General features: G+C 42.8%; 1 protein-coding gene across 1 annotated transcript; it reads right to left on the bottom strand.

The window, feature by feature from the left end:
* Positions 1-6,982: 6,982 nt before the first annotated feature.
* On the bottom strand, positions 6,983-8,087 carry LOC146650674 (trace amine-associated receptor 13c-like). The gene is made up of 2 exons (XM_085384552.1): positions 7,912-8,087; positions 6,983-7,796 (listed from the first exon to the last, which is right to left on the bottom strand). The coding sequence occupies exons 1-2, from the start codon at positions 8,076-8,078 to the stop codon at positions 6,983-6,985; spliced, it is 981 nt and encodes a 326-aa protein (XP_085240678.1). The 5' UTR covers positions 8,079-8,087.
* Positions 8,088-21,298: the final 13,211 nt, after the last annotated feature.

Below are 21,298 nucleotides of genomic sequence, written 5' to 3'. Positions count from 1 at the left end.
TGAGCCGGTGTGTACCTGGACGCCCATCCCCGGACACAAAGAACCACCAACGCACCGACGTCTGAGGGAGTCCGCCACTGGCAGGGGAAGTGGTGGTAGGGGGAGATAGGCCTCCATACCTTGGAGGGCCTAAGATGTCCCCAGAGAGGTGGCGCCTGACACCCAACCTGACATATAGACACAGAAATACAGGCACACACATATACAAACATCCATTCCCACCCTCATGCTCTCATATACACTTACTCCACACTCAACCAACGTGGAGACAGACATAAAGAGACGCTGTACACACGATCACACTCCCCAAGCGTACTCTACAAACCGGGTCTAGGTACCCTTGCCCCTGGAGGGGGGGGAACTGCACCCAGACCCAGGTGGTGTTACCCTTTTCCCTGCGGTGGGGGGAGGCAGACCGCCCCGACTCCGTAGCAGCAGGGAGGCCCCACACTCCAGACCGCAGTCGGACGGCCAACTCCTCCTCCTAGCCCCCCCGCTCCAGCAGGTCGCAGAGAATGGGGGTGAGAGAAGACTCCAAACCTCCCTCCACCCGCTCATTGTAGTGTTGATGCATGTGTGTTCTAAGGTGCATTTAAAACCCAGGAGGGCATGGAGCTACCTGCCAGAGAGCAGCAGGTAAGCGCATGGTCCCTCCTGCTGGCCCTCAATGTCTACGTGTATTTAACATTGAGAGGTGGGCAACGACGCCAGGGGTGGGGTGTGCACCCTGATGGTACTTTGGATTCCGTGTACACATGCACACACTTAAATATACTCAGCTCTTTGCATTTGCAAGCACTCACATCAAAATCTTCAATGTGCTTATCAGAGCTCTTTTGGTACAAATCCTGAGGACAATTAACAGTTTTTCCACACATATCACCATTCTTTCAGCTCAGTTTTGTAGCATCATTCACACAATACTTTCATCAGCATTTTGCACACTTCCCTGAGCTTCCTTAAAAGATAATCGTCTCACACACACACACACATACCACACCCTTTTCTCTCAAAACAATGTGCACCTTTAATCATTCATCCAAATAACAATTTTACACTTCATTTATACATTCACACATTTATAAAGACACCGACTGCCAAGATAAATAATTTTCCTTTCCAAATCACAACTTCACATCATCTTCCTTTAGTACTAGTCACCACTGACAATTAACCAAGGTCCCAAGTCTTGGCAGTGTGGTCAACTGAGATACCGGAGCGAAGGGGGAGGTTCTCACCTCTGAACTTGTGTGCACTCCTGGGGGTCACACCGCCGTCCTAGATTAATTTAAATAACTTTAAAAACATTACTGGGGACTCTAACACCCAGTTTACTGATGTCCAGGCCCAGCCTTCTGACCAAAAGGGACTCCTACCCTGAAACCAATGTCCAATTACCTACTCTCTAATCTCTTTTCACTTGGCTGAAAAGATTACACTCAACACATCAACTTTAAACTTCACTTTATCATTAACAACAATAAGCTTTTATCAAATATTCCTAGACTTTACTTTACTTCACTCAAAATTACCATGGACATGTCACCCGAAATCTACTTAACAGATTTTATAATTGACTTTAATTTCGCCACTACTGAGCCAATTTGACGGTGACGATCATCAACTCGGTGAACAGATAATTTAGATTTCATCCAATATGCACAATTTTGCTTTTACTTTGAACAGGCTTGTGCCTACCTTTAAATCTTTTTAGACCGGTCTGTTGTCCGCCTCATATCAGATTGTACCTTAAGCTCCGAATTAGTCCTCTCAGCCGCAAAAGAATCCGGGTCACTGCACCAATTATTAAATTCAGTTCTTTGCATTCTTTTGGTGGCAAAGAAAAACATGGCTCAAAGTGGTCTAACTCAAAAAATGATCTTTAATTTTACATTTCCAAAAAAGGAGACTGAGCACACACAGCTCTGAAGCAGCAGCAGCCTGCCTGATGTACATATATACTTCCTCTAGACGTCACGCACACTTTAAGTTTCGATCCAACACTTAGTTTCGCTTTCTTTCTGCACCTCATATGCTCTGCAAAAGCATGCAGTTTCCTGTCAGTACGTTTTGGCTCAGACTCTAGTCAGAGCTGGCCCTTTTAGACTACATTAAAAACAAGTAACAATATGCACTAAATAAGCACTAACAATATATTAATTTCGTGACAGCGTGAGGGAGGGAGAAAAAGGAAAGTGAAAAGTACAGGTGCTACCGAGCAGAAACGGGAGATGGAAGCATGTAAATATAAAAATAACCACTGCAGCCAAAAAGAGTGCCTGACGAGCCCAGTAAGCTATTAAGACTCGACTTTACACTGTGTTCGTGTTTTCCTGCGAAACAAAAAAGTTCTGCTGCAGCAGCCTTTCAAAGCCTCTTTCTGTCTCTCGCTTGCAACGTAGACAGTAAAGCTAGTTCCCGGCTACGAGCCCGACACGGAACCCAAAGTAATAGCCAGAGGTCTCCTTACCACGGTTCGGAGCCGCGGACCTGGCCGAGGTAAGAAGAGAGTGCAAACATGTTGAGGCCTGTGTTAGTTCAGTGAGAGATTTATTTGGAAAGAAAACAATTTTCACTTGCAGTCGAAAACTAATGTGTACACTTATGCCTGCATTTTTATTTTGTTAAATACAAACAAAATTGTAGCAAAAGTGCTGCCACGTGTCTGGCCAGAAAGAGCTGTTTATTTGGTAGTTCAATGAAACTACTGTACTATACTGTACTATACTGCTGAGTGACTGTCTTCTGGTCAAATACATTTCATTGCAATGTTGACCCTGCGCTAACTTGCGTATGACAAATGAAACTGAAACTGAAAGGCTTCAGATAGTTAAGAGTGAGGAAAAAAATTGCATTCATGTTTGCAATTTTGTCTTGTTACACAATATTTGGAATTAAATTTTTAAAAAAAAAACCCACTACGTTTTAAGAAATATTAGTGGGTGTTTTCGTTTTTGTTTTTTTGTACTACTTGGACACTAAAGTGGCCCTCCAATGAGATGACGGTGCCAGAAGTGGCCCGCGGCTCATTTGAGTTTGAGACCCCTGGTATACTGTGTAGACCACTGTACTGATAGTAAAGCTCTTGAATCTTTAATCTTGAATCTTATAAGCATCAGGGTTTCTGGAGCTCTGGCATTAGGCTTTTCACTCTGCCTCACATTTTGACTCCAAACCAACTCTGACATCACTGACTGTGAGGTGGGGGCAATAAATCCAGCTGTGGCTGTCAAGCCTATAGTGTTATTTTACCCTAAAAAACTTTTTTTGCTATTTGACATTGTTCTCAAGCTCTCATTATGTCAAGCTTATCTGAGAAGCTTATCTAGTTTTAGCTATCGTCTTTTTATCTTGGTTCTAAAATGTAGTTTGTGGTTCTTTGTAAAGCTGTTCTGGTTTTTTATTCTTTGTATATTGTTGTTATTTTAGTTTTTATGTATTTCCCTTTCCATTTCTGCTGACAGTGTCAGCCAGATCATGACTATGAACCCTGTGTGAAGCAGTTGTTTCTCCCGCTCTATAATACACAAATGGTACATTAAGGACAATAACCACCTGGCGAAATTCTATTTTAATTAGACCCTAAATAGAACTTTTTTTTCTCATGCCAAAAGCACCGCTTGATCTCTGATATTCCAAAATAATCCCCCTGTAGTCATTTTTTACTGTTAATGCCATTGTTTTAGTTTTAGCCTTTATCTAAGCTGAAGTCTTTCAATGTCTTGAGGACCATCAAAATGTATATGAATGTGGTTGGTGTGATGGAAAATTTGTCTTTCCAGTCATCTAACCTCTGTCAATTATTGGTATGTAATTTGAACTGTCTTGTACAAAAATGTATTTGCAAAGATGGGAAAACAACTGACTCTAAGTTGTGTTGATGGCCACAGCACAGTTCATGATCAGGCTGGTGCTCACATGATGTTGAGAATTTAACTCCCAACTGCTGAACAGACAAAGATTGTATCCACACAAAGGGTATAAAGGAACTGCTATGATTGTGCTTTTTGCTGAAACCCTACTTGGTTCAAGTATGTGGATGACACCTGGGTGAAAATCAAATCTGGACATATCAAGGGATGAACCAACACATCAAGTTCACCAGAGAGGATAAGAAAAATTACAGGTTAGGCTTCTTAGACTGTGAGACTTTCATCAGTAATGGGGGACAGTTAAAAGTCAATGTGTACCCTAAACCAATACATACGGATCAGTTTTTAAGGTTTGACTCTCAGAGCAAACACCATCACCAGACATACAGTGGCCAGCAGAAGAACGTCATATCATGGAGGCCCTGAGTAAATGTGGTTATCCCAGTGAGACATTTGTCAAAGCTGGGAAGGCACCTAAAGAAAGCTCCAGGCGATCCAGGAGAGAAAGACAACTGCTGTCTAAGCGAAAACCCTTAGTGATCCTTTATGTGTCAGGATTATCGAAACAGTTGAGAAACATTATCTCTAAACACCGCGTCTCTGTGGCTTTTAAACCTCAACACAAGCTGTGCCAAAAAGTGGTGCACCCCAAGGTTCGAATCCCCTGACACGAACAGAGTAATACAGTGTACGCTGTCAAGAGCCAAGAGGATCGCCATGATTTATACATTGTGAAAACCAAACAACCGCTGCCTAAGTGGATTGTACAACAGGAGAGATAGACAGTGGACACTCTTTCAATGATGAGGATGTACACATCCTGAACAGGAAGAAAGTGAGGAGTCAAGGAGGCCATATACATGAAAAAGGAAAAGACCTTCTTTGAATTGAGGTGGACAGATCTTGTAATGCTGTGATTGCAACCATTCCCCAACTCTCTGAGAATAGTACTCATGGCCATTGTCACTGATCAGTGATGAATGATCAATATCATTGTCTTTGATCTGTGGTTGTTGGGGCGACCGTGGCTCAGGGGGTTGGGAAGCGTATCTGTAACCGGAAGGTTGCCGGTTCGATCCCTGGGCTCTCTGTCCTGGTCATTGTGTCCTTGGGCAAGACACTTCACCTACCACCTACTGGTGTTGGCCAGAGGGGCCGATGGCGCGATATGGCAGCCTCGCTTCTGTCAGTCTGCCCCAGGGCAGCTGTGGCTACAACCGTAGCTTGCCTCCACCAGTGCGTGAATGCGAGAGTGAATGAATAGTGGCATTGTAAAGCACTTTGGGTGCCTTGAAAAGCGCTATATAAATCCAATCCATTATTATTATTATTATTATTATTATTAATGGTCATAACAATTACCATATTAATGATGAAGAAACTGACCTCAAAGCTCATTTTTTGCCAGTGGCGCTAGATTGAGTTATTATGCAAAATGTACTTTTTATAAGAATGGGGAAACGTGCAGTCAGCTGAGACTGAAGAAGTCATTTGGATGAGTGACGAAATGTTTCTCTCACTGAAAATACTACGTCCAGACGAACAGAATCAGCATTTTGGGATTTTCTTACCTGGATGATTGAGCATGCATTAATACATTATTACACAATGTAATAAAATTGTTGTGTAACGCTTCTCAAAGTTTTAGCTATAAAACATCTTGTTTAATTTGCATTTATTTATACCTTATTTTGCTGGAATAGGCAGCCAGTCTGTCTATGATGACATCATACACACTGTGTGAGGAGTTGTCGTTATAGGAGTATAATTATACAAATATTGGTGTCGGGACAACAAACACCTAACAAAACTATGACCACTAAGCCCTAAACAGTCTTTTCAATGGCAAAAATGTATTTTTAAAACACAGCTATTGTTACATTTCTTACATTACATTTTATTATTGTTGTATATAGATAATTATATAAAATGAGTAATAAAAGCTTAAGCCTGCTTATACATCTGTCTTATTTTCATTACTTGTCATTTCCAGTTAATGTTAACATAATTTTGGAAAACCTTTAAATTTGGATAGAAAGTTATTTTTATGGTATGACCTATTTCTGTAGGCCCCTTTAAAAATAAAATACATGGTAATATGGTACTTATGAAACCAGTATAACAGTGGTAAATGATAATAGCAACAGACAGAGAGACAATACTAAAGTTAACATTTGTCCCGATTCGTGATTGAGGTGAGAGACAAACGACCACAAGTCCAAGTGCGTCAAAACAATGATTTTATGTGGAGGAAATACACCATCACAATCCTCAGCATGAATCCCCCAAAGAAAGCTTACTCAGAATGTTTTATGTATTATTATGCCCCTTCATGCGTCAAAGCAGATACATAACATGCATAAACTACAATAACCACAACCTTTGACACATTCAAAAAGAGCATTTTCTCCGTCTTGACGCCAGGTGCTTCCTGTTGATCTTCTTACTCTCGCTTATCTCTGGAACATCAGAACCACATCCTACAAAAAACTGTCACTTATGCAGGCACAAAATGCAGTTACAAGCAAAATATGAGTCTATATACTATGTGTGTGTGTGCAGGCAAACTGTGTGTGTCTCGCACTGAGGTCGAGACACCTCAGTGCACTCTGTCTCATGTCTCACCTCGCCAACTAAAGCTTATAACCTCTTACTAGACAGAAAGCCAACTTCTCTGTAACTGAAACTATATGTGTAATATATTGAATAAATGTTTTAATCAAATGCCGCTACTCAAAGCTTAATAAAAAGGATATAAACGAATAAAAAGGATATGAATGAATAAACATGATATTAAAATGATATAATCCCCACACATTCTTAATCACACTGAGCCAAAAGCTGGATAAAGTCTATGTAAAAAGTATTAGTACCTTTAAAAAAGTACTTCATGAAATTTTACTGGCAATTTCCTTCTCGGAAGTGGCATATAATATAAATAATCAAATAAAAATAAGAAATAATAAAATACATTGCCGCAACACTATCATACTTTAATGACATTTTCTATATTTCCTCATTTGTGACAAGGTCAAAATTTTCATTTTCAGATTTCTGAATTTATTGATTTATTGATTTCAATTGTTAGTAGAGTGGATTTCCTTATCTTTTTAAAACATGTTTGCTTCACTAGTGTCATGCTTAAAAATCTGCAGAGTGATAATAAGTTTAACAGCATTTCTAAACCAAGAGTAAAAAAGGGCATACATCAGTGGGTTTAGACACGAGTTAATGTAAAACACAATGATCAGAAAAAATGTAGATGAGTCATTGATCACATTTACTTCAATAAGAGAGTAACAGTAAAACGGAAGGTAACATGCGAGAAACACAACTACAAGAACTCCAAGGTTCCTGGCTGCTTTCAGTTCAGATTTGTTTGCTTGATTGCTTGAACGCTGAAGTGTGACAGCTGTAACATGAGAGCGCATGGAACGAGCTTGAGACACAGCCACCACAAACACTCTCATATAAAGAACTATGATAACAGATACTGGAAAAATAAAAGATAACACAAGATCAATAAACCCTGCAATATCATTAATGTCAAACACACACTCTCCATAACAGGAATTATACCTGGCCGGCTTAATTAGAACATCCTTTGTTAAAAGACTGCCGTAGAAGGTTGAACAAAACCAACACAAACAAACACAGAGTTTGACTCTTGCCATGGTAATTCTGGTGGGGTAATGAAGAGGGTGACAAATAGCTACATAGCGGTCAACTGAAATGAGAACTATGTTCCAAGTTGAAGCACAGAAAAGACCGGCTGTCAGATAAGTATAAACAGAACACATAAGATCACTAAGTACCCAGCAGGCCGTGTTTCTAATTATTTCTAGTGGCAGCATAAGGAGACCAGTGAGAAAGTCTGAGACAGCCAGAGAAAGGAGGAGGATGTTAGTGGGTGTGTGAAGCTGCCTAAGGAGAGAGAAAAAAAGAATATATTACACATTAATAATGTAAAAATGTCTTCACTAATTCCATTGGTTTTTAAGACTTAAACTACAATTTCAGCTGAGAAGTTAATTTCTGCCTGAAGTAAGAGACTGAGATGATGACGAGAAGGTTTAGAGCAGCAGTGAGCAGAGAGATGCAGCACAGCACAGTGTTCAGCAGCACAGCTTTGGACCAGTGAAATGTTGGCTTCCTGCAGGAGCTGTTGAGGAGTTGTGGAAAACAAAGCTCGGCTTCTTTCTGCATCTCCAAAATCATACAGCTGCAGCTCTCTGATCAGAGCTTCTTGTCACATAGGGGATTTATCTCGCCACACCTCCACACCCCCTTCACCTCTCCTTCTTCTCTTCCCTACCAACAGAACCTCATACACAATCAACAGATTGTGGTTCTGTTTTATTGTGTCCTCCAGCAACGTACTGATCACTTTCAGTCGTCAAGAACTGAATGACAGTGGCCTCAGCCTGAACGCACACTTTACAGCATCCCACCCGAGACTGCAAGATGATCAAGCACTCTGTGGGTTATTTTTGGGCACAGGAAGCAATGCAGATGATAAAAGAAACACTGCAAAATCTCCAGTGTTAAATTGACACTAGAAAGTGTCTATAGTTGTCCACTCTTTTGAGTGTTAAATTAACACTTTTGACAGTATTAGATTTCTAATAGTAACCTAGTCAGTATTAAAGATTAACAATGACTAACATTAGCAGTGTGTTTTTTCTAACACTGAAATGTTACCAGCATTTTTAGTTATTTTCCAGTGATAGAAAATCAGCACTACTCAGTGTTAGTCATTGTTAATCTTTAACACTGACTAGGTTACTGTTAGAAATCTAACACTGTCAAAAGCATTAATTTAACACTCAGGAGAGTGGACACATAGACACTTTCTAGTGTCAATTTAACACTGGAGATTTTGCAGTGTGGGCTGCAACCAACTCTCTCTTATCCATGTGCATATGCTGACCATCAACATAAACCTGACCAGCAACGGGCTTTAAAGAAGCTTTACTGAAGCCTTTGACAAAGCAAGGGCAGCTGTCGAGCAGGACCACTATGACAGTGTGATTGAGGTTCAGGGCTTTAGCAGCAAGGACCTGTTTAGTGAGGAGTTGTAATACTGTAGTGGCAAAGATGAACAGCTGGAGGCAAGAGACGAGGCAGGATGCTATGGTGTGGAGTCCAGAGCAGTTGTTGGGGGAGGATGAAGTGTGAAATCAGGTTCATTCGCCTGGGATTCTTGAAGGCTACTGATCTAATCCACCCATTCACAGCCTCACTGTGGTCCAGATACATGTCAGTAAGAATCTCATGGAAATAAAGAATTATTTCTCAAAGAGCTTATACTCCTCTTCCAGGCTGACATCGTTATGTGGTTGTGGGGCGGTTGTCACCACTCATCTTGAGGAGTTTGCCCCCTCACATATACTAATGTGCCACAAACATGACTTTAATATCACCAATCATTCCCATTTTATTACGGTGTATCCATATAAATGGCCCACCCTGTACTATGACCACAGAATATGTAGATGAATGTGGCGGTCTGTGGCGTGGGGAGGCAGACACACCTGAGTGGCATGAGTAAACATGCCACACCTGTACTAAAAGAATGAACTAGGTCCTCACTGTTGTTGTTATTAGCGTCTGTGGCTGTGAGCTGCAAAGCTGCAACCAGTGTGTAAACAGTAACAATAAGAAATAAAGTTTGTGAAAAGCGTAAAAGTGGGTGTGATTCCTGTCACAATGAATTACTGTCTACATATTCTACAACAAATGCAGTATCTGTAAAGTGACAATTAGTTTCAAAGCTTTTATGAAAAAAAGGATAGAACAAGGCATAGATCACTGGGTTTAAACAGGAGTTTGAAAAGAACAGACTGATCACAATGAGCGCTGTGATGTTTACAGAGATTTTATTTTGAAAGGTCGAATGTTAGGCGGAAGGAGAGGATAGAAAAGAGGGACAATGAAAAACGGTAGATGAACAAGTTAGCGCTGCAGACTGTGTTGCCGCTGCAAGCCTGCGAATTAAAGAATGGAACTGAGAAATACTGAAGGTGTCATCATTAATGTTTGAGGCATGCAAACATTACAGGAGCTACTGAGCTAAAGTCCTCCCTTATAAGAGAGACACAGTAATATGGGCAGAAACACAGTAGAAACACAACTACAAGAACTCCAAGTGTCCTGGCTGCTTTCAACTCTGATTTGTTTGCTTGATTCAGAGAACACTGAATTGTGACAGCTGTAACCTGAGAGCGCATGGCATGAGCCTGAGACACAGCCACCACAAATACTCTCATATACAGAACTATGATGACAGTAATTGGAAATATAAAGGATAAAACAAGGTCAATAGTCCTTGCAATATCATTAATGACACACTCTCCATAACAGGAATTATACCTGCCTGGTTCAATCAGGTAGTCTTTTGCATAAAGACTAATGCTGGAAATAGCATAAAACCAACACAGACAAACACTGAGTTTAACTTTTGCCACAGTAATTCTGGTGGAGTAATGTAAAGGGTCACAAATAGCCACATAGCGACTGATATTAGAACTATGTTCCCTATTGAAGCACACGTAATGTTGCCAGTCAGATACCAATAAAGAAAACAATTAAAATCACCAAGTATCCAGCAGGTGGTGCTTTTTAAAATTCGTAACGGCATCAACAGGAGACCCACGAGAAAGTCTGAAACAGCCAGTGAGAGGAGGAGTATGTTGCTGGGTGTGCGAAGCTGCCTGCAGGGTAACAGAAAAAATAAATAATACACATTAAAAATGTTACATTGTTTTTAGTGAAAATTCCATTAGTAGAAATGATTTATTAGTAAGGCATGATTCAATTCTTGTTTAAAATACACAGAATGTGCCAAACTAACTTAACTCATCACTAAATTAAATTACAGTCTAAAGATAAACCTCACCTTTCAGCTGAGGTTTATCTATGCCCAAGGTGGGGCAGCGAAATGATAGTGATAAGATAGTTGAGATTATGTCATATGTTAATTATGTCAAAATGTATTTAGTGAAATTGTTTCCTTATTAAGACACGGTGAACCTTACACAACTTAACAGTCATGGTTGAGCCAAAGACATTTATTAGTTTCACTTAATGTATTCTTTGCTAATTCCAATGATGCAAATCTCACTTTTCATATATCTAAACCTTAATCTAAGTTAATTTAAAAGTTGGTCTCTGCCTGAAGTGGGAGACTGAGATGATGGCCAGAAGGTTTAGAGCAGCAGTGATAGAGCAGCAGTGATCAGAGAGATGCATGACATCACAATATACAGCAGCATAGTTGTGGAATAGTGAAGTGTTGGCTTTCTGCAGGAATCGTTGAGGAGTTGTGGAAAACAGAGCTCTAGTCCTTCGTGTATCTCCATCATCAGGCTGCTGCATCTCATCAAAGCTTTTCCTCACAGAGCTCATTTATCTATTTTGTCCTTCACCCACCAGTCCCATCCCTCCTCTTTCTAATGACACAACCTTTGGAGCTTTCTTTTTTTCAAACTCGCTCTCTCCCACAGTCAACTTATAAACCTTTATTTTTCTGGACTCAATGTTGAACATTTCTATACAAGCAGACACTTGGGTCATAATTGTTAACCATCTTCATCTTTTTTTTAACAGTACTAAAATGGGATGACTATTTTATTTTCAACTTATGTCTGCAGATGATACTACAGGCAACTTGAGCAGACAAGCCTCATCTTCCTATTGAAATCTGAACCAGGATAACCAAAGGGGATCACTCAGTATCCAGGAAATCACAGAACTGTGTTACGGAATAAATATATATTCTTAGTGCTTATTTTCTATTTATATTGTTTTATAGAGGCCAGTGTAGAAAAAACGCCACTTTGAGTTAGAATGTGTGCTAAAGGTCACAGAGTACTGTGTAAGACAGGAAACTGCAGAAGACGCTTTGTGCAGGCCTGCAGAGTACAGGAAGTGAAACTAGAGTGCAGCGCAGCAGTTGTTTTGATCAAAACCATGTGTGACGTATGACTGATTATGTTATGCTCATTTGGCTTGTAATGCTTCAGATCTGCTCAGGATTTAGCCTGTGCACATCTACTTTTCCAGAAATGTAGACTAAAGAGGATTTTTGAGCTTTGACCACACTGAGTCGGGTTTTTTCTTGGTCAGTAAAAGAATATAAAGGAACTGGATTTGATCATTGGTGCCGTGAACCCGGATTCTTTGACGGCTGAGAGGACCAATTTGGCCATGAGGCAAACAGAGGACAGGTCCAAATTTAAAGTTAAGCACCACCTGTTAAAAAAGCAAAGTGTGCTTATTGGATGAATTCTAAATTATCTGTTCGCCGAGTTGATGATCTTCACAGTTAAATTGGCTCAGTTGTAGTAAAATTAAGCTAAATTACAAAATTTGTTCAGTGGATTTCTGGTGAAATATCCGTGGTGATTTTGGGAAATTTGTGATAATAACAGTAAAGTCTGGGGAAATATCTGATGAAAATGTATTACTGTTAATGTTGGGTTGAATTTTAATGTTCATGTGTTGTGTGCAATGTTAACTGTGTTGTGTCAGCCAAGAGAAAAGAGATTAGAGTTGGTAATTAGGCACTTGTTTAAGGGATTTGAGTTCCCATTTTGGGCAGAAGGCTGGGCCTGGACATCAGTAAACTGGTGGTTAGAGTCCCCAGTGGTGTTTGAAAATTTATTTAAATTGATTTAGGACGGGGAGGGCGATCCCTAGGAGTGCACACAAGTTCAGGGGTGAGAACCCCCTCCTTGCTTCGGACGTGTGGCAAGACCCTGCGGCGTCAGGATTATCTCAGTTGGCCACTGCCAAGACTTGGGACCTTGGTTAACGGCCAGTGGTCAGGGACCACTTTTGGTGCATTGTTTGAGTGAAGAGGCCGGGCCTCGAGCATGACCACCTCAACATAGAGTGGCTGGTAAAGTTTTAGGCGAGAGATGCTGGTAAAGTAAAGCTTCCGGTAAAGCTGCGGGTGGGGGAAACACTTTTAAATTAAAATAAGACTTAGAAATCAGGCCTCTGTCCGGGACAGAAACGGTTTAATTGATTAATTAATTTGGACCTGGGCTCATAGGCTTTTAAAGTTGTCAAAATTGTGTAGGGAAAACTGGTACCAGTACAGGATGATGTAAAGTGTGGTAAGGAAATGGAAATAATGTATCTTGGCATTTGGTGTTATTTTGTTATACGTATAAACGTGTGAATATATAGGAAAGTGTAAAATTGTTCTTTGGATGCATGATCAAAAGTGCATATTGTTTTGAAAGTGTGATAGAAAAAGGGTGTGGCTTGTGTAAGAGAAGATCTGCTAAAGGAGCTGAGTGAATTGTGCCGCAGAGCTGAGCTAAAAGAATTGTTATGTGTGTGGAAAAACTGTTAATTGTGCTGAAGATATCCGCTTGGCATCTTTCTTGGCCTTAAGACAACAATTCTGATGGCTAAAGATCCAAACGGGACACAAAAAAAGAAAAAAAAAATTGTGCTGAAGGAATTCTGATAAACACGTTGAAGACTTTGATGTGAAGGATTTCGTTTGGTTAATGCTTGCAAATGTAAAGACCTGAGTATATATTTGTGTGAAGCTGCTCAATTTGTGTGTGTGTGGCTGAGGGTGCATTCTTAAAATGAGTACATTAAAAATGAGTAGAGTTACAGAGGGTACAGTATATAGAGAGTGAACATAAAACAAGAGTTCGATTAGGTTGCAGAAATTGATGAAATGGAGTGAGGTGAGGAGTGTGTGTGAAAACCGCTGTGTGTGTGTGTGTCTGTGACAGGAAGTGAAATGTTTGCAGGCAGTTTGGAGGAAATTGCCTGATGTGTGTGCAACGTGAGAGAGAGAAAGATGTCTTAAAATCTAGATAGAAGAATTAGACAATGAATGTGTTGATAACTAGGAAAATTATATTAAAGAAATGTCTTAGTGTGTTGATACAGGTGCCCATGGACTTAGCTCAACCTCGTGGATGAGTACAGCGGCAAAATGATAGATTAACTTAACTGGGACGACAAACAGGCCAGGTTTTGGCTCAAAATTTCATAGGTTCACCTCTCATCCTGTCCTTATCCTGAGGAGAAGCTTAAAGGACAGTCAATCTCTTCATGAAGACATACAGAGCAACACTGTGGACTTGAAGAATTAACAGCAGGCAAAAGCAAAAGACAGCACAACTGAGCTAAAACTCTGAAGGGTCCAGCAGCATGTACGAATACCATCATTGATGGAAACATGTGCTCTAATCACCAGCTGGGAAGTGTACCAGTGACATTATTGTGTGAAAGCACTTGATGGGACTGTCTGAGGTTTATGTTTGCCATGCTGGGAGTTAAGCGGCAAAAGAGACTGAAAAGAGGAAGAGAGAATAACAGAGAGAAAGAAACAGCTGATTTGGGCCTGTGTTTGCTGGAGATTTGGGAGGACACACAGGCAACTGTGAGAATAGGGGACGAGGACGGGTGAGAGGTGAAGGCTGGTCTTGTTAAAGTGAGAGCATATGAAAGTTGATGCTGAACTTGTGGAGGTTTAGAAATGTCCAGAGCATCGCCACAGAAAGGTAAATAAATAAATTATAATTTAGTGATGTCCCATAACATATTGTTACACTAGTAAGCAAAACTTTTCTGTGATTAATCTGGCAGATTTTCGGGGTTTTGTTTTAGTAAGAGTTTTTCTATACATGGACATGTCCAGAACTGGGCCCATTATTTTTGTAACAGTGCACTTAGCGAAAACCTGTCAGGTGTCACCCTTATGGTGATGATGTTTTCTGTTTTGATGACTTAGAAAAAAAAGAGCTGATTATTATTTTTTGTTCTAAGCAGGCCTGCAAGATTGAATTAACATTTTTGTGAGAGCAAATATAAGGTGAGCTTTTCCAGATTACAATGGGCTGAGGAGACAGCTACCTATGGGGACCCGATCAGTCCAAAATCATAAACACTTGTTATTCTTTTTAAAATGATGACGTCATCTTCCTGGTGATGGACACTGGAAAAGGTTGCGCGCAGGACTCTATTATCAGTAATATCTCGTGTGAATGCGGGTGAGTGTGTGTGCATGAATGTGTGTGACTGGGCTGTGATGGACTGACGATGGGGACTAAAGTGTTGACTGACTTGACACTGAGACAAAGACTGGACCAACGTTAGGATGAGTAAATGTTGACAAATATTCACAGAAAAGGGTGGATGCTGTTAGGTTTTGTATTGTTGATTGTCATTTATGCTTAGAAATATTTAACCATATATGCTTAGAGGTGTATAATCAATTGTGTAGTGATAGGATGTGTGATCTTTAGCAGGCTACAAAGGCTTGGTGTGCATTCCAGAATGCACACCTACATCCTGGGAGCATGGGAAGAGGTCGTACCTTGTTTTATTGTTTTATGGTAGGATTAACGTAGTTGAGTCTAAGTGCCTTTTACATATAGATGAACTGTTGGATTTTCCAGACCAGCAGGTTAAGGGAAGTTGTTTATGGGGTCACACTCTGACCCCACACACACACACACACACACACACACACACACACACACGCACGCACGGTACTCTTTGTTGGTATGTAGACGTCGTATGTTAATGAACCTATGCATATTCATGTAACCTCAATAAAAGAGCAGTGTTACGGGGGAGCGGACGAGAGCAACTGGGGTCAAGCGAAGGAACGGACTTTTGTCCGGTTCTCTCCCGTGCACGAGAAACATGAAGAACTTTGCCTACTTCGTGTCTTGCTTGCTGTGTAATTATATTGTCTTCAACGTTCCAGCGAATAGGTTCAAGCTACAAACCTATCAGATGCTTTGCTTTGTTTTGTTTTTGCTTTTGGCAGGAGCAGGGGGATAAGAGAGAGAGGGGGAGACTGTAGATTCACATGAGAGTGTGGAACTTCAGATTAATTTTGGGGGGCTGATGTTTGCTTTAAGAAAATTTTTGATATCACTCATGTAACCATTAACCATAGCAGGCCACTGTAGAAGTCAGTTAAATGTTATAGAGGAAAATAGTCAGAACCAAAACAATATTCATGAATTACATAGGGGAAGGATAGATTTGTCACATTCAAAGTACAGTTATGGAATAACAAACACTGGTCCAAGTGACCCAGGTTTTTCCCTTTAAAATAGTAAATTATTAAAAAAGAGAGCACAACCGGTAGGGGCATGCGATCTGTCAGGGTTCCTGGTGTCAGGGTCCTGGGTCTCCTGACCCAGCGTTTTAGTTCATTGTGATTTTTGTATTATTGTACTTGGTGTGAGTTTCTATGGTTTCTAGTTTCGATCCCTTGCCCTTCATGTTTCTCTATGTCCCCTCTGTTCTGTGTAAGTCTGTGTCTGCATGTTTGAGTTCCCCTCTGTGTCTCTCGGTTCTTAGAGTCCTCTGCCTTATGGTTTATGTCTCTGTTTTTCTTAGTTGCTGTCTCCACTGTGTCAAGTTCGCGTCTCTGTGTGATCCTTCCTGTTTTACTTTGTAGGTCCGTGTCTTATGTGAATGTGTCCTGCTTTGCTTGTCTCGTCAGTTCTAATTTCCCCCAGCTGTGCCCTCCTTCTGTGTCTCATTCTCCTCGTTACTTCCCAGTGTATTTAGTCCCTGTGTTTCTCTGAGTCAGTGTTGCGTCGTACCCTCAACAAGCTGTGTGTGTTTTGCCTCCGTGTTGCCAGTGTTTTGTTTCCAGTTCCAGTTCAGTGTTTTGTGCTTCAGTGTTTTAGTCCACCAGCGTTTTTGTTTGTCTTTTGGTGAGTTTAGTAGTAAGATAAGATAAGATAGAACTTTATTAATCCCTCGGGTGGGTTCCTCTGGGAAATTCGACTTCCAAAAAGCACAGCAACGACCGAAGTTACAGTTACAGAATTGTTATATTAAAAAAAAAAAAACACCCAGCACGCCCCTGCGGGCGGTTTATCCTTTCAAGCTCGGGTCCTCTACCAGAGGCCTGGGAGCTTGAGGGTCCTGCGCAGTATCTTAGCTGTTCCCAGGACTGCGCTCTTCTGGACAGAGATCTCCGATGTTATTCCCGGGATCTGCTGGAGCCACTCGCCTAGCTTGGGAGTCACCGCACCTAGTGCTCCGATTACCACGGGGACCACCGTTACCTTCACCCTCCACATCCTCTCGAGCTCTTCTCTGAGCCCTTGGTATTTCTCCAGCTTCTCGTGTTCCTTCTTCCTGATATTGCTGTCATTCGGAACCGCTACATCGATCACTACGGCCGTCTTCTTCTGTTTGTCTACCACCACTATGTCCGGTTGGTTAGCCACCACCATTTTGTCCGTCTGTATCTGGAAGTCCCACAGGATCTTAGCTCGGTCATTCTCCACCACCCTTGGGGGCATCTCCCATTTTGACCTCGGGACTTCTAGGTTATACTCGGCACAGATGTTCCTGTACACTATGCCGGCCACTTGGTTATGGCGTTCCATGTATGCCTTGCCTGCTAGCATCTTGCACCCTGCTGTTATGTGCTGGATTGTCTCTGGGGCATCTTTACACAGCCTGCACCTGGGGTCTTGCCTGGTGTGATAGACCCCAGCCTCTATGGATCTTGTACTCAGAGCTTGTTCTTGTGCTGCCATGATTAGTGCCTCTGTGCTGTCTTTCAGTCCAGCTTTGTCCAGCCACTGGTAGGATTTCTGGATATCAACCACCTCCTCTATCTGCCGGTGGTACATACCGTGCAGGGGCCTGTCCTTCCATGATGGTTCCTCGTCTCCCTCCTCTTTCTTGGGTTTCTGCTGCCTGAGGTATTCACTGAGCACTCGGTCAGTTGGGGCCATCTTCCCAATGTATTCTTGGATGTTCCTTGTCTCATCCTGGACTGTGGTGCTGACACTCACCAGTCCCCGGCCCCCTTCCTTCCGCTTAGCGTACAGCCTCAGGGTGCTGGACTTGGGGTGAAACCCTCCATGCATGGTCAGGAGCTTTCTTGTCTTTATGTCAGTGGCTTCTATCTCCTCCTTTGGCCAGCCTATTACCCCAGCAGGGTACCTGATCACGGGCAGGGCGTATGTGTTGATGGCCCGGATCTTGTTCTTACCATTCAGCTGACTCCTCAGGACTTGCCTGACCCTCTGCAGGTACTTGGTGGTTGCAGCCTTTCTAGCGGCCTCTTCATGGTTCCCATTTGCCTGCGGGATCCCCAGGTACTTGTAACTGTCCTCTATGTCTGCAATGTTGCCTTCTGGTAGTTCAATCCCCTCAGTTCTGACTACCTTCCCTCTCTTTGTTACCATCCGACTACACTTCTCCAGTCCAAACGACATTCCAATGTCATTGCTGTATAGCCTGGTAGTGTGGATCAGTGAATCGATGTCTCGTTCACTCTTGGCATACAGCTTGATGTCATCCATGTACAGGAGGTGGCTGACAACTGCTCCGTTCCATAGTCGGTATCCGTAGCCAGTCTTGTTAATGATCTCACTGAGGGGGTTCAGGCCTATGCAGAACAGCAGTGGGGACAGAGCATCTCCTTGGTAGATCCCGCACTTGATGGTAACTTGTGCTATGGGCTATCAGCCGAGACTGCAAGACCAGACTGACCAACCTGTGCACTGCCTGGATTGATTACAAGAAGGCCTATGACTCAATGCCCCACAGCTGGATACTGGAATGCCTAGAATTGTACAAGATCAATGGGACCCTAAGAGCCTTCATCAGGAACTCAATGGGGATGTGGCGTACAACACTAGAGGCCAACTCCAAGCCCATATATATATATATATATATATATATATATATATATATATATATATATATATATATATATATATATATATATATATATATATATATATATATATATATATATATATATATATATATATATATATATATATATATATAGAGCAGCTGGATAGCGTAGTGGTTAGACTACACGCCTTTGGAACAGAGGATCGCAAGTTCGATTCCTGCCTGGGGCGTCTGTATCCAGTAAGGGTCCTAAGGCTAGACCCCCTATGCTAAGCAAGCCTACCGCAGACATGAGCGAGACAGATAAATATGAAGGCATGCCGGCTCGGACGTCGCCCGGATCAACAAGGTCCGCGTCAGGTGTTGAGGAACCAGGGCACCCTGACGAAAAGTGGGCTACTGGAACAAGAAGGCATCGGTGGGCAAGAGACGAAAACAGGGCATTGTTGGAATGCTACTATGCAAGTAACCCCGGCGGAAGGGGCTACATGAATAGGATGAGGGACCTATGGATTCTTCGATACCCAACATCCACAATGACGGCGAAACAACTAGTAGCTCAGTGTTCCAACATTCGAAAGAAGGGACTGCTCTCACAGCTAGAGATTGACGAGGTACAACACAAATGCTACGGCAAGGAGGAGTCAGGACGCCAGGTCAGGGGGGAGATATCATCACCCCCACCCGAGATTGGGTACATAGCCCCAAGTGCGATAGGAGAAGGATCGTTGAGTGCGAGAGGAACTGACCTGAAAAATAGGATCATGGCCAAGCTTGAAACCTGGATCCCGCGTAGCCGGTTACCAAGATTACGTGAAGTTCCCTCAGAAGGTCTGCTAGATGATGTTAATGCAGCACTACGGGCAATACCTACAACCACGATTACCGACACTAACAAGCTGATCTACAATACGGCAACAGTGGTCAGTGAGATGCTTGGCTACAAGTTGAACAGCGACAAGGGGCAGTACCCTCCATGGAGAAGGAGGCTAGAGGGCAAGATCAAAGTAGCACGGAGGGAGGTTAGCCAACTAACGGAGTTGCAGAAAGGTGCGACAAATAAGGTGCCTAAGAAATACAGCAAGCTGTCCATACCTGAGGCCTTGGAAACTGCCAAGCAAAGACTCACAGCCTTGGCCAGCCGCTTGAGGAGGTACACCAGAGAGATAGAAGGCAGGAGAATAAACCAGCTGTTCTCCACAGAACCAGCAAAGGTGTACTCTCAGTGGCAAGGGAACAATAAGAGAACAGCACCACCAAGGCTGGAGACGGAGCAATACTGGAAGAGCATATGGGAGAAGGATGCAACCCATAACGGCAATGCTCAGTGGCTAGAGGATCTGAGGGCTGACCACAGCGACCTCCCTGAACAGGGTCCAGTAACCATCACAGTGGCAGATATCCAAGAAAGGGTCTCCAGTATGAAGAGTTGGACAGCACCAGGGCCCGACATGGTTCACGCCTACTGGCTGAAGAAGCTGACTGCACTCCACGAGCGTCTGGCAGCACAAATGAACCAGCTGCTAGTTAACGAGAGACACCCGGAATGGCTAACTGAAGGCCGGACGGTCCTGATCCCCAAGGACCCCAAGAAGGGACCGGTCCCCTCCAACTACCGACCAATAACCTGCCTCAGTACTACATGGAAGCTCCTGTCAGGCATCATATCGGCTAAGATGAACAGGCACATGGGTCAATACATGAGCGGGACACAGAAAGGAATTGGCAAGAATACCAGAGGCGCAAAACACCAGCTACTGGTAGACAGAACAATCAGCCGAGACTGCAAGACCAGACTGACCAACCTGTGCACTGCCTGGATTGATTACAAGAAGGCCTATGACTCAATGCCCCACAGCTGGATACTGGAATGCCTAGAATTGTACAAGATCAATGGGACCCTGAGAGCCTTCATCAGGAACTCAATGGGGATGTGGCGTACAACACTAGAGGCCAACTCCAAGCCCATAGCACAAGTCACCATCAAGTGCGGGATCTACCAAGGAGATGCTCTGTCCCCACTGCTGTTCTGCATAGGCCTGAACCCCCTCAGTGAGATCATTAACAAGACTGGCTACGGATACCGACTACAGAACGGAGCAGTTGTCAGCCACCTCCTGTACATGGATGACATCAAGCTGTATGCCAAGAGTGAACGAGACATCGATTCACTGATCCACACTACCAGGCTATACAGCAATGACATTGGAATGTCGTTCGGACTGGAGAAGTGTAGTCGGATGGTAACAAAGAGAGGGAAGGTAGTCAGAACTGAGGGGATTGAACTACCAGAAGGCAACATTGCAGACATAGAGGACAGTTACAAGTACTTGGGGATCCCACAGGCGAATGGGAACCATGAAGAGGCCGCTAGAAAAGCTGCAACCACCAAGTACCTGCAGAGGGTCAGGCAAGTCCTGAGGAGTCAGCTGAATGGTAAGAACAAGATCCGGGCCATCAACACGTACGCCCTGCCCGTGATCAGGTACCCTGCTGGGGTAATAGGCTGGCCAAAGGAGGAGATAGAAGCCACTGACATAAAGACAAGAAAGCTCCTTACCATGCATGGAGGGTTTCACCCCAAATCCAGCACCCTGAGGCTGTACGCTAAGCGGAAGGAAGGGGGCCGGGGACTGGTGAGTGTCAGCACCACAGTCCAGGATGAGACAACGAACATCCAAGAATACATTAGGAAGATGGCCCCAACTGACCGAGTGCTCAGTGAATACCTCAGGCAGCAGAAACCCAAGAAAGAGGAG

Source organism: Rhamphochromis longiceps, linkage group LG16 (assembly GCF_057381845.1).
Source record: "Rhamphochromis longiceps isolate RC_006_pf linkage group LG16, R_longiceps_female_GT1.1, whole genome shotgun sequence".
NCBI classification, from domain to species: domain Eukaryota; kingdom Metazoa; phylum Chordata; class Actinopteri; order Cichliformes; family Cichlidae; genus Rhamphochromis; species Rhamphochromis longiceps.
The sequence above is the reverse complement of the archived record's forward strand: the minus strand, read 5'-3'. Positions and strand labels throughout refer to the sequence as shown.

What these genes read in the sequence shown, in the direction of transcription:
- LOC146650674 (XM_085384552.1), bottom strand. Translation starts at nt 8,078, where the DNA reads ATGCAGAAAGAAGCCGAGCTTTGTTTTCCACAACTCCTCAACAGCTCC. An exon ending in ATCTCAGTCTCTTACTTCAG is followed by an intron (nt 7,797 to 7,911) that starts GCAGAAATTAAC and finishes CTCTCTCCTTAG; the next exon opens with GCAGCTTCACACACCCACTA.